Below are 14,472 nucleotides of genomic sequence, written 5' to 3'. Positions count from 1 at the left end.
CTCTCAGGAAAGAAATCAAATAACTGGAAAAAGATTCCATGTTCATGGATAGAAAGACTCAATATTGTTGAGATAGCAGTACTTCACTACTTAATTTATAGATTCAATGCAGTGCCAATAAGAATCCCAGAAATTTACTGTGTGGAAATCAACAAGATTACTCTAAGGTTTATGTGGAACCTTAATTTTGGGCCTAAAAGACCCAGATACAATATTTGGCAACACAATGTTGAAGAACAACAACAAAGTTAGAGAACTGACACTACCCAGCTTCAAGACTTGCTATAAAGCTATAGTAATTAAAACAATGTGATGTTGTTGAAAGAATAGACAGATGGATCAGTGGAACATAATAGAGAGCCCAGAAATGTAGTCAACTGGTCTTTGACAATAGGAGCAAGGAAAATTCATTGGAAAACAGATACTTTTTTTTCAACAAATGGTGCTGGAACAACTAGACATCTGCATGCAAAAAATAAATGAAGACCTGACCATAAACAAAAATAACTCACAAAATGGATCAGAGACCTAAACGTAAAATGCAAATCTGTAAAACTTCTAGAAAATAACATAGGACAAAATCTAGATGACCTTGGGTTTGGTAATGAGTTTTCAGATGCACCAGAAGTATGCTCCATGAAAGCAAAAATTGATAAGTTGGACTTGATTAAAAGTAAAAAATTCTGCTATTCAAAAGACATTGTTTTTTTTAACTTCTTAATTTTTAAAATTTATTTATTTATTTATTTATTTATTTATTTATTTATTTATTGCTGCAGCTTGCAGCGGCTTGATGTGGGATCTCAGTTCCTAGACCAGGGATTGACTGTTAACAGAGTGTGAAAAGACATGCCACAAACTGAGGGAAAATACTTGGGAAATGCATATCTAATAGAAGACATATTGAAAATATACAAATAATTTTTAAAACTCAACAAGAAGAAGATAAACAACTCAATAAATGGGCAAAAGAGCCAAACAGATACCTCACCAAAGAAAGCATATAGATGGTAAATAGGTATATGAAAATATGCTCAATATCATGTCATTAGGGAATTGCAAATTAAAACAAATTAGATACCACTACACATCTATTAGCATGGCTAATACCCCAAATAAAGACAACGCCAAAATACTAATAAGGATGTGGAGCAACAAGAACTCTCCTTCATTGCTAGTGGGAATGCAAAATGTTACAGTCACTTTGAATTTTTTTTTGTGTGTTTGTTTGTCTTTTTGCTATTTCTTGGGCCGCACCTGTGGCATATGGAGGTTCCCAGGCTAGGGGTCGAATTGGAGCTGTAGCCACCGGCCTACGCCAGAGCCACAGCAACGCGGGATCCGAGCCGCGTCTGCAACCTACACCACAGCTCAGGGCAACGCCGGATCGTTAACCCACTGAGCAAGGGCAGGGACCGAACCCGCAACCTCATGGTTCCCAGTCGGATTCGTTAACCACTGCACCACGATGGGAACTCCTACAGTCACTTTGGAAGACACTTGGGCACTTTCTTAAAAAGCTAAACATAGCTTTACTGTAAAATACAGCAACCATACTCCCAGGTATTTTGCAAATGAGGTGAAAACATATGCCACACAAAGACCTGCACACAAGTTTTTTAGCAGCTTTATTCACAATTTCTAAAAATTGGAGGCAACCAAGATATCCTTCAAAAGGTGAGTTGATAAGCAAGGGGTACACCCGTACGAAGAAAATGTTATTCAATGATAAATGAGCTGTCAATCCATGAAAGGACTTAGAGGAATCTTTAATGCATATTTCTAAGTGAAAGAAGCCAGTCTACAAAGACTGCATGCCCTATCATTCCAACTAGATGTCATCTTGGAAAAGACAAAAGTCATCTTTTTAGAGACAGTAAAAGGTCATGGTTTTCAGGAGTTGTGGGAGTGGAAGGGGGAAAAGATGAATAGGCAGAGTACATGGGGTATTTAGGGCAGTGAAACTATTCTGTATGATACTATAATGGTGGATATATGTCATTCTGCATTTGTCATAATGCGTGGAGCTACACAAAGAGTGAGCTCTCATGTAAACTATGTACTCTAGTTAATAATAATATATCAGTATCAGTTCATTAGCTGTAACAAATGTACCACACTAATGCAAGATGTTAGTGCCAGGAAAAAGTAGGGGTGATGTGAAGAGGGGATATATGGGAACTTTGTTTACTTTCTGCTCAGTTTCTTGGTAAACCTAAACCTGCTCTAGGAAGCAAAGTCTATTAATTTAAAAAAGGAAAATATAGATTAGAAGAGTATTCTCAGAATGTTAAAAGTGGTTGTCTTCTGGTGGCGGAATCATGTGTGATTTTTCTTTCCTCTATTTCTTTTTTTTTATTGTCTTATTAAAGTATATTAACATGCCTCACATCCTCATTAGCACTTAGTATTGCCAGATTATTTTCAGTTTAGCCATTGTATTAAGTCAGTACTGATATGTCCTTGTGGTTTCAATTCTGTCTGTCTTTCTTTTCTTTTTCTTTCTTCCTTCCTCCCTCCCTCCCTCCCTCCCTCCCTTCCTTCCTTTTTTTTGTCTTTTTAGGACCGTACCCATGGCATATGGAGGTTCCCAGGCTAGGGATAGAATTGGAGCTGTAGCTGCCGGCCTACACCACAGCCACAGCAATGCGGGATCTGAGCTGCGTCTGCGACCTACACCACAGCTCGCAGCGGTACCAATTTTCATTTCCCGGAAGACTAATGATATGTGTGAAATCTGTGTATCTTCTTTGTTGGCGTGTCTATTCAAATTATAACACCATTTTAAAAATTGGGTTATTAGTTTCCTTATATTGGGTTATTAGTTTCCTTATTTTTAAGGTTTGAGATTTCTTTGTATATTCTGGATAAAAGTCCTTTATCAGAAGTGTGATTTGCAAATAATTTTTCTCAGTTGGTGGCTTTTCTTTTTATTGTCTTAACACTGTCTTTCAAAAATAGAAGTTCTTAATTTTGCTGAAGTCCTAGTTTTCAAAATTTCTCTTATGGATTGTACTTGTCATATCATATCTAGGAACTCTGCTTAACCTGACATCACAATGAGAATCTCCTATATTTTCTTTTAGAAGTTTTAAAATATTAGGGTTTACATTGAAGCATGTCTGTGATCCATCCTGAGTTAATTTTTGTAGATGTATGAGATGTAGATTAAAGCTCATTTTATGTTTTGCATATGACTACCCAAATGGTCCAGCACCATTGAGTGACCTTTGAACCTTTGTATGGGTCTGTTGTCTATTTTTTGACTCTGCATTCTGTTCCATTGATGTATTTGTCTATCCATTTGCCAACACTGAACTGTCTTGAAAATTACAGTTTTATATTGTCTTGAAATCACATAGTGCATGTCTTCCAGTATCTGTCTTTCTCAAAATTTGTTTTGGCTATTCTACTTCCTTTGCCTTTATTTAGAAGATGTAGGTTATCTCTCTCTCCTTGAGTAAGCTTTGGTAATTGTGTCTTTCAAATAATTCATCCATTTCATCTAAGATGTTAACTGGTATAAAGTTATTCATAATATCTCCTTTTTATCCTTTTAATATCTGTAGGATCTATAATGAAGTCCTCTCTTTTGTCCTTATATTAGTAATTGTCATTTTCTCTCTTTTTTTCAATTGTTAGTCTTGCTGGAAGTTTATCAATTTTATTGACTATCTTTAAGAACCAAGTTTTGGTTTCATTGATTTTTTTTCTATTATTTTCTGTCTTTAGTTTCATTGATAGCAGTTTTTTTTTTGTTATTCATCCCTTCTATTTTCTTTTGGTTTATTTTGTTCTACTTTTTCTGGTTTCTTAAGGCATTGATTTGAGTCTGTTCCTCTTTTCTAATTTAGGTACTTAGTGATATAAATTTCCTTCTAAGCACTTATTTAGCTGAGTTCTGCTAATTTTGATATGCTGTATTTTCATTTTCTTTTAGTACAAAATACTTTCTGATTTTCCTTTTGATTTTCTCCTTCAATCCACAGGATATTTATAAATCACCAGCATATTAAAAGTGGTTTCTTCTTGTGCTAGAATTGTTTGAATGGAATATTTCTTTTTTTCTATATACCTTTATGTATTGTGTTCTTTTTCTGTGTTTGCATGTGCTTTCCAGTTTTATTCACTGAGCATGCATTGCCTTTGATTAAAACAAACAGTTCATATAAAATAACACTCTACATTTTGTAGCACTTTATTACTTACAAAGAGCTTTTATCTAATCCTCCGACATTTGCTTGAGAAATGTATAATCCATATTTCATAGATGTTGAAAATTAAGATTGACAGAGTTAAATAACTTTCTCAATGCCACACAACTAGAGCTAGTTAGCATTCAAACCAAGGCTTTCTGACTCCCAGTTTATCATCCTGAAGAAGGTGGAAATACAGATTTGAAAAGTAAATTGGAATTTATCTTGCGGGAAGTTGGAAAGAGTCATAGAGGGTCCTTGAAGCAGTAAGCAACTTGAGGGATTTATCTCAGTGTAGTTTTATTTTGAATCTCTGATTACTATTGAGGTTGAACATCTTTTCCTGTTTATTGCCTGCTCTCATTTCTTTTCTAAATTGCTATTCATGTCCCTAGTCATTTTTATACTGGATTGGTTGATCCTTTACTTACTGATTTGAATGATTAGAAAATGTTCCAGATACTAATACTGTATTTACACTAGTATTTTGCTTGTTGGAAATATCTTCTCCCTCTTTTTTGCTTTTGTGTCTTTTCTTTATTCTTTCAATTTTGATCATCAGGAAAATGTCTGCTGGGGAGTATGGAGAGAAATTAACGTGTTTGCAACAAGAGAAGTCTTGGTTTACTCTGACCTCATGTAATGGGGAGGAGGATGGGAAGCAGGAGATATAAGAGGATGGTATTGGAAGGCAAACCACATGATTTGGAAATTCATTTATTAGCCATTTGTCAGTCGCTTATGTTTATTGGCCACACTGTTCTGGCCCACGTGATAGATGGAAAGTGAAAAATAAATGTTGCCTACGTTTGAGGACCTTTTGCCTTAATGGAGAAATAAGACATGTAAAATAAGACAAGTAACACAATATGTGCTGAAGTAACTACAGTACAAGATGAGCTATCAGAATTTTTATTGGGAGTTCCCGTCGTGGCACAGTGGTTAATGAATGAGGTTGAGGGTTCGATCCCTGGCCTTGCTCAGTGGGTTAAGCATCTGGCCTTGCCATGAGCTGTGGTGTAGGTCGCAGACATGGCTCGGATCCCGAGTTGTTTAATGATTGAATGATGTTAGCATATGTGAGCCAAGCCATTTATAGGGACCTAACACAATACATTTGGTTCATCACACCTACCCACCACCAGGCAGCTCTGCGAATGTTTCAATAGATCAGCATTTCAGACATTAGCTTGTGTTTCCAAAGCAAGGGAGCACAGCATGTTCCAGCAGGACACACAGCATGCTCTCCTATCTTACCATTATAATAGAGCAGTAATCAAGATTTTGGCTTCACTCTCAGGTAAACCTGGGTTTGAGTCTCATGTCAGTTACTAACTAGTTGTATGACTCTTGACTTGTCTCATTTATAAAATGAGACTAATAGTAGCTCCTGTCTTACTGGGTCATTGTACAATCAAATAAGGGATCATGTAAAACACTGAGCCTGTCACAGGGGTTCTGTTAATATTTCCTATGCCTCTTCTCTTGATGTACAGAGTAAAATGGATGAAACCTGTCCTTGCCTTTAGATTTTGTGATTTTGTCCATGTTTTCTAACGGGCATATTCTCCATCTCGTTCCTCACAGATTCAGAGACATACTGTGTGTTTCAAGACAAGAAGTACAGAGTGGGTGAGAGATGGCATCCTTACCTGGAACCTTATGGGTTGGTTTACTGTGTGAACTGCATCTGCTCAGAGGTACAATCCCTGATGGCATGTGACTTCCCACTTTGCTTCTCAGTATGCAGAGATGCTTTCAAATCCTTAGATGGCCAGGGAGCATGAATGATAAAAGCTTAAAAGAAGAAGCAGGTAGTAAAGAAAAAGACACATCTCCTATCTTTTTCTTCTGTAGTCTTTTGGGTTGGTTTTCAGGGGATCTTGCTGAGTATTTGCTATAGACAGATACTTTTGTTCTCTTAGCCAAATGATATACGACATGGAAAAAGTGGAGTAGAGGAAAAAGCTCGATATAATGCCTGGATTATAAGTCAACATCATTTTTGAATACCATTTTCAAGACTGGCATTTAGAGAAGAGATTAGGACAGATTATAAACTGGTTCATTGGGAGAGTATATTTTATGTTGTTTAAGCTGATAACTGTAATTGGGATTGAGGATGTGAAACCTTGGCCTGTACTTGGTGAGGATTAGAGTTCTCTTGGCTTGCCCTTAACTCCTGTCCAGTCACTCAAAGAAGCCTTTGGATACCTTAAAAGCCATCTTTGCAACAGACAAAGCAGGTGGTCCCTTCTTCTTTCCGTGGCCCTGAGCCAGGACCACAGCTATGGTCCATCTTTTTGAGTAAGCCCCTACCTACTGTCATATACTAGGCCAGGGTTTCTCAACCTCTGCATTAGTGATATTTGGGCGCAGATGATTTCTTGTCATGGGGAGCTATCCTGTGCATTGTAGGATATTTAGCAGCACCCGTGTTCTCTATCCACTAGAAGCCAGTAGCACCAACCCCAGTTGTGACAACCAAAAATGTCTCCAGATATGGCCAAAGTTGCTTGGGGAGCAAAATGGCCCCTGATGGAGAATCAGTGCACTAGGCCAACTGGGAAAGGAGGCCTTGTCCTAGGCCTTGAGCACTGAGAATTCTGAACACATAGAAAGAATTTTCAAGACTAGCCTCTCCCTTGAGACCTCATGGAGGAACTGCAACTCCTCGCTAGTGCCCAGGTGGAAGAGGAACAGTCACTTGCAAGCCTGATTCTTCTGCCATTTGAACAGAAAATGGGGCTTTCAGAATTTAGAGCATGTGGAAGTCTAACCTTCAGGCAACATCGGATGGTCTTCAGAGGCTCAGGGCTCTAGAATCAAAACAGACCAAGTTGCCAGCCCTGGCTCTGCCACCTATGAGCCATGTTACATTAAACAAATTATCTCACCTCTCTGAGAGTCCTTTAGCTTCCTCTTTAAAGTGGTATAATGAGATTACCTATTTCATAGAGTTATGGTAAGGATTCAATTCGCTATTCCGTCCCAATCGCTTAAAACAGTGCTTGGCCACAGTCAGTATTTGAGACATGCTAACTGTTGTAGCATCACTATCATTATGGTTATTATTTATTATCATTACTTTTATGACTCTATTTCTTTAAGACAGAAATCAGTATGAAGCACTAAGGAGGAACATGTTTAGATCTCAGCCAGGTGGAGTGGTTTGTGCTGTGTTTTGGTGATCTCGCTTCAAGATGATACCACTTGGCTCTGAGGAGTGTGATGTGTCAGGAGGCTCTCTGGTGTTTTCAAATGCAACATTCCAAACATTTATTCTGGAAAGTACATGAGAAAAGATTTGTGGTAAGGTGATTCAAATTCGGATAAAAGAAGCCTGCCTCTTTAAATGGCTAGGGTAGTTATTACGTAGAGCATCTGGAGACTGATTAACTGCCTGGTATGGCATGCTTGTGTCAGATTCTTGACCCAACACATTGGAAATGGACAGCTAACCCTTGGGGGCTGAGGCTTTACTGTCTCTGGGGCAGTGAAAATGTTAATATGATCCCAAGGCCAGTGGCTCAAGTGCTAGGCATCTTGTCTTCATCCTCTTCATCTTCCTCTCCCCACGAAAGCCTGACAGATACAAGTAACCCCTGCTTCAAATCAATTATAGATGGAACATGTTAATGGAGAATTGATTTCCAAAGTCTTCCTTTGTTCTAGCAATGGCTGAAAGCTGTCAGAGCTAAGGGTCTCGTAATTGTAAATCAAGCAGCCAGCTACCCAGTCACCCCCTCCACAAGTCAGACTAGCTATTCAGCTCAATTCCAAACTCTAGCTTGTTGTCAGAAAAATTTGGACTTGAAAGGGAAATGAGAGGAAGCACTCAACCTACTGGATCAAGGCAGAGTTCTGTGGAATCCAGGATCCATGGGCTCGGAATATCTCCTTGCCCAAGGCTGGCTAGAAGCTCAGGGGACCCATCGCTTCTTATCCCTTCCTTCCATGGTGTCAGACAGGTGATTTTGAAATCAGACTAGGCTCTTGGAAAAGATGGGCAGAGCTGGGGAATGGTAAAAATGTCCCAGAGCCACATCAGAAGAAGCCTCCCGGTAACTGTGGGAGGCTTGGAAAACTGAGGCCGTAGTGATCTCTGCGTTAGAAAAATATGCCAGGAAGCAGATCAGCCAACCCGGTGGAGGCGCTAGTGATGAGAGAAGGAAAGAAAATGCTGATTTCATTCAGTTTCTTGGGAATGCGTTATACACTGTCTGGGTGAGTCCCTCCATGGCTTGTTTCCCAAACTGGCACGATCCCAGAGACCTTTCAAAGACAGTTACTTGGTGGTGGTTGTTGTTGCCTCCTCTCTTTCAGAACGGGAATGTGCTTTGCAGCCGAGTCCGATGTCCAAGCCTTCACTGCCTCTCTCCCGTGCACGTTCCTCATCTTTGCTGCCCTCGCTGCCCAGGTAAACCAGTTCGCCTCTTTCTTCCCCAGCTGCGGTTCTCCTTCCTCCGTCTTCCACCCAACCCGCTCCATCTCCCTAATTCCCCAGAAGGGAAACTTCCAGACAGAAATAACAATAGGACACTTTCAGGCAGTCCGCAGCGGCCCCTAAATACTGTTTATAGCCCCAGTGGGGCACATTCTAGGCTCTAATAGGTTACTGGGTACCCGGTACCAGATTTTCATTGGGCTTTTAATCATTCGAAGGTGGATGTCAACTGGGGGAAGGGAACTGTGGCCCAGAGAGTTTTCTGCCGTAAACAGCTTCTTCCTGCCGTGGGCAGCAGACACCAGGGGAGGTGCAGCGAGGAGGCACGTGTCCTGCGCAATTAGTGCTGGAATTGCATCCGAGCATAGCTTCTAAATGATGAGGGGCTGTTCATAAATCAAAGGAGGTTTATGACAGTATAAAGCTGCCTGCCTGCTGAATGGTCACGTCTTCCAGACGGTACAGTTATTATGTATACATTGTTCAGAGCGGCTCTAAGGGGGCGGCAGAGACTTTTTCACAAGGCTATTAGGATGTCTACCTTCATGGTTTGCGGCTAGGCTGTTCGTCTGAGGCAGGGGTTACCTCAATGACACTTTGTTCACGTCGGACCCGGGGCCTGGCTCCCGCACCAGAGGCGTGCAAGCTTGGAAGGATTCAGAGAATGCCTGTGGGCCCCACAGCAGTCCTAGGGAAAGCTAAGCGACCCTCTTGGCCTCTGGGCAGAAGCCTTGCCACCCTGTAAGTCAATTCTGTTTCCCTTGTGGACCGAGGTTCTTGAGTTGGGGCCCATGGGTGAGCTTTAGGGGGTCAGTGAACCCTTTAAAACGGTTTTCATTTGGGGGGCATAACTATGTAGATGTGTAAATTCCTTTAGAGAAGATCCGTAGCTTTATTTGTATTCCTAAAGGGGTGTACGTGACCCTCAAAAAGAACCACTAGTCTCTGCCATAAATGGTGCTTTCGGAAAGTAGTGAGGAATTTCCAGAACTTCTCAGAGACAAACTAAAAGTGTCAGGGCAAAAATAGCAGGAATGGGGCTAAGAAGGCACTTCAGTGACAAGTCAGTTCACTGAACTGTTACAGGAATGGAGATTTTGTTTTACGAAGAAGAAACCCCCAAACCCTTCTGGTCACCGCCTTTATAGTGTATACTTTCCTACATTGATAAACACACTCTAGTGAACATCTGAGATCCTTTCCCAGATGGCAGACGATCATGCCATGTCACAAGGTTATCACTCTGAGTGTTGGTGACGATAGTGTGTGCTTCAAGATATGAGAGATTGACTAGCCTGTGATCAACCTAAAAGTTAGCTTTTTGGAATAAATCCCTAAATGAGGTTTACTATTTATTGCTGTGTTTATTTGCTGCTTCTGTATAAACTGGATTACAAGGAGGTAGTACGGGAGGATTCTTTTTTTTTTTTTTTTTCATCTGCCAAGTTTCCTGTGAAATAGACTTATAGAAATTTCTTATCCCAGAGGACTCTAAAAATGGCCTAATGGCATAGGAATTTATCTAAATGACTATGTAGAAGTTGTTCTTCCTGGGAAGGAGGTTGGGTCAGGGCCCAGACACAGAGCATAGGGTGGAAGCGCATGGAGTCATCGAAGAGGGCTGTCACCTACACCAGCTTCATAACAGGAAATGAGTACTGAGAAAAGGGTAAAGTATAAGCTAGCAATTCTCTTGAGAGAAGAATAAAGTATTAGAAGCATTGAGGTCATAAGTCCCAGAAAAGAGACAATGGAATGAAATCAACACCATTATCTTTAAGACTTAAAAAGCCCATTTTCTGGAGCACAGAAGCCAGCTCTTCATTTCCTTGGCCCTCTTGTTCCTGCAGGTCACTTCCTTGTGGGTTCATTTTGCTTGTTAACTATAATATTTAACCATTCTTTCTATGGGTAGTGGTACTAAAGTTCCCTAATCCTTGGATGCAAAAATCTCTTTACTTTGCCCTCATTCTCACACCTGCAGCGTGTGGAAGAACCTGAGCCACAGCAGTGACAATGCTGAATCCTTAACTGCTCGGCGACAAGGGAACTCCATTGCCCTCATGTTTGGATGATAATTTGGCTGGGTATAAAACTAGAAGTGCCCAGTTTATTTTCCCTCAGCACTTTGAAGAGGAGATGAATAAATGGTTTCTTGACTTCCTCTGCCATTGAATAAGACGTCTGCTCTTTAACGGTAGTTCTTTCATAGGTAACTTGTTTTCTTCTTCTTTTAGCTTTAAAATTTTTCTCTTTTTCTTCGATGCACACAATGAGGTGTATGGATGTGTGATTTATTTTTATTTAGCCGGCTCCGCACATGATTTTTTTTTTCAGCCGAAGGACTCGAATTTCTCTTCAATTTTAAGTCATTATTTTTGTGAAGATTACTTCTTCTTTTTTCTCATTCTTAACCTTGTCTTTGGTGAATATCGTTGTAGCTCATTTATTTTACACTCTGTGTCTCTTAATGTCTTTTTAATTTTTTTCCCATAATGATATATTGGTATACTCCTTGTAATGACATATTGTTTCAGTTCTGTCATCCAATTCATGAATTCTTTCTCCAGTTTTTTTTAATGCCTATTATTTAGGCATGTTAGGTTTTATTTGTTGTTTTATTTTTATTAACCATATTTCCCCTTATTTTTTGAATTATATTTAAAAATATCTACATGTTGCCATTTTATAAACCCCTCTTGTTGTTTCTTCAGGTCTTACTCTCTTATTTATTTCTTCAAGTTATTTAAATATTTATTTAAAGTCCTTTTCTGATTGTTCAAATATCCATATATATAACTTTTTGGTTGTGCCTGTGGCATATGTAAATTCCCAGGCCAGTGACTGAACCTGCACCACAGCAGCAACCTGAGCTGTTGCAGTGACAATGCTGTGCCACCAGGGAACTAAGAAATATCCTTTTATTTTCCAAGTGCTTTCTCACATTTGCTGGATTTCTTGATAGTTTTTCTTAGGTCTGAATTTCCTTTGTCTTCTAAAATTTTTGTTTAAAAGCTTATCATCCACAGAGGTTTTCTCTTGCACAAGCCCTTCCTTTCTTGTGGTAGCATTGTTTCAGGCCTTGTAGTTCATTTAGCTCTAAACTACGTCATATGTCGATGTTCCACCTTGGGTTTTTGCCTTCATGCCTGGATAGATGGTCTGTTTCTACCTCTGTTTTCTTGTGCAGTGCTAGTCCATGATAATGATCTTATATTGGGATCTGAGCTGCAGCTGGTTATTCTGGGCAATCAGTCCATTTTAGGGAACCACCTTGGGTGGGCAGAGCTATGTCAGCCCCTGTTTTGCATGTAAAGAGCGTGACCCTAACCCTCAGCTTTACACAGGAAGCCACTTGTAGGCCATAGTTCTTGCTCAGCTGGTTGGCTCCAACTGTCTGGGTCCTAGCTGCCAGTGGACCATATGGCTTTGGCCTATATTTACTGCTGTACTTTCATCTTTGTTTTATTTCATAGTGAGTTTCCTTTTGTTTCTGAGAATGGTTTTGCAGTTTTAAAGTTTGATCTATTTACTTATTTTTAGTTTTGTATTTCATCTCTCGTCTTTGTTTGGAAAATAGCAGGGAGTTTTCCCATGTGCTCTCTCTGCCATCTTGAACTGGAATGCAAACCAGCTATTCTTTCTTTCTGGAGAAGATAAAACAAGAATAAACAGGTTTAAACCATAGCAGAGAAGCATAGAGTTTGATAAAAGAGAGAACTTTGGGACACAGTGGTTGTTAAATCCTAGACTAAATGACTAAGGGGAATTTTAGTCTCTTTACTGCATATTTCTGGAAATAAAAAGGTACCCACCCATCTGAGATAGAGTTGGCACAGTTTTGCTTTGAGACAGGGCAATGGATGTGATGACTCCTCTGTATTCCTTCCACCCCAATGATTATTAGGCATGAGGAAACTCATGCCTTCAGGGCCACAGGAATGTTTGGTCAAAAGAAGGGGCTCTAGTTTTCTGTCTTAACCCAATGGAAGGCACCCTGCTGAAAATGTCTTCACTTGAAAATAAAATATTTAAAGCCAAGATGATGAACATGTTCTATATCAAAAAGGGAAAACAAATGAGGAAGCCATATATCCAAGGTTTGGTTTTATGTACGATCCTATAGCAGTATCAACTTCAAGGAGTGTTTACTGGGTTGTGATGGACTTGGTGAGAAGGTCCCACCTGCCATGCCTAGAGCTCATCTTCCCTTGGACAAGACAGTGGACACTACACCCCTGATTTGTTTCTGTGTATCCCATGGCTCTTGCTTTCCCTAACCCCAGAAATTTCTAAGGTTCTCACCTGCATTTGAAGTTGTCTCCTGCTGAACCATGGAAATCAGGGTATGCAGACTGCTTTTCCAGAATTACCAGAGAGAAATCGATACCAATTCCCATGAAAAGCAAGTGAAAAATTTTTTTCTCCAGCACTTCCTCAGGTCTCCATGGTAGAGGTCAAGTCCTGGTCACATATCACAGGGCTCTACTGAGCCCAAAGAAGCCGGTGCTACATGGAGGCTAGCACATTCTTAATGCAAAAGTCAAGACCACACGGAAGTCAGAAAGGTCATGAAATTCATCCCAGTCGCTAATAGACTTGCTATTGTCCTTGATGAGGGATTTGTAGGAATGGAATTCTATGTCCTCTTTCGGGAGGAGTAGCATGGTAAGAGAAGGAAGGGGAGAGAAAGAATATGACTTGTTTCTTTTTTTTCTTTATGTATAATTTTTTCACCAAAAGAAGACTTTTATAGTGGCCAGGAGCCTAAATCACAATATTATCTAACAGTTTTCTTCAATGGCCATTCCATTGAGAATCTGCTATTCAGAATTAATACATTTGGGTTCCCTTAGAGGTATTCCAACATGCCCAAGTCATTAAAGAGCTCTTATAAATTTACCAAACTATCTGATTTGATCTGTTACCAGAGACCTTAAGCCGGTATTTCCTTTTGGCTAGATGTGAAGAGGTTTAGTTCTGTGATATGGTTTTAACAGGGAGGGTGACAGTTTAGTTTTGCCAAGAGGGGCACTCCTCACTCCAGTCTTTTAAATTCCAGGTAGGTTAAGGGAACCACCTTTCTACTGGTGCGCTATAGTGTGTGTGCTCCCGTAAGAAGATGCTGGAAGACCTATGCCATTTCTCTCTCAACCGGAGTTGGGTAGTGAGCTAGCTAGGAAAAATGGGCATCTTTGCTATAATGCAATATGTGCATTTTCTGAAAATCCTCCCATTCTGCAACACTGTACACTGAAAAATAACAGGGCTTAAGGAAAAAATAGGATTGGAGAAAACAACTCTAAATGTATGCGGCTTTGTAACCAGCGTACAAAACACCTGTACAATAGACTACTAGCATGGTTTTAAAAGGCATCTTTAGATTTCTAATAAATAAAAGAATATTACAGGAAGTATAGACTTCATCCTTTAAAATGGTGACATTAGCTTGAAGAAAGGGGGTATAAAGGAGGATTGAGGCTACTGAGTTACAGAGACAAGAGAAAAATGCACAAAGATCAGAGAGAATAATGCTTTTTGCTTTTTTGTCTTTTTAGGGTCACACCCTCGGCATATGGAGGTTCCCAGGCTAGGGGTTGAATCGGAGCTACAGCTGCCAGCCTCCACCATGGCCACAGCAAGGCCAGATCAGAGCCGTTTATGGACCTACATTGCAGCTCATGGTAGCACCAGATCCTTAACCACCTGAGCCAGGCCAGGGATCGAACCTGAGTCCTCAGGGACACTAGTCGGATTCTTAACCCACGGAGCCACGATGGGAGCTCCAGAGAGAATCATGTGGTAAGCATTTCGAAGACAGAGGGTATG

General features: G+C 40.1%; 1 protein-coding gene across 7 annotated transcripts in view; it reads left to right on the top strand.

The window, feature by feature from the left end:
• CHRDL1 (chordin like 1) overlaps nt 1-14,472 on the top strand; it is a 122,743-nt gene that overhangs the window by 23,612 nt on the left and 84,659 nt on the right. For all 7 annotated transcript variants that reach the window (XM_047764921.1, XM_047764918.1, XM_047764913.1 and 4 more), the window contains exons 3-4: nt 5,784-5,896; nt 8,523-8,616. In XM_047764921.1, coding sequence (XP_047620877.1) covers nt 5,784-5,896; nt 8,523-8,616 — 207 coding nt within the window. The remainder of the gene's footprint in view (nt 1-5,783; nt 5,897-8,522; nt 8,617-14,472) is intronic.

This window comes from Phacochoerus africanus, chromosome X, assembly GCF_016906955.1.
Source record: "Phacochoerus africanus isolate WHEZ1 chromosome X, ROS_Pafr_v1, whole genome shotgun sequence".
NCBI classification, from domain to species: Eukaryota; Metazoa; Chordata; class Mammalia; order Artiodactyla; family Suidae; genus Phacochoerus; species Phacochoerus africanus.
Note: the sequence above shows the minus strand (reverse complement) of the source record. Positions and strands in the feature narration are given on the sequence as shown.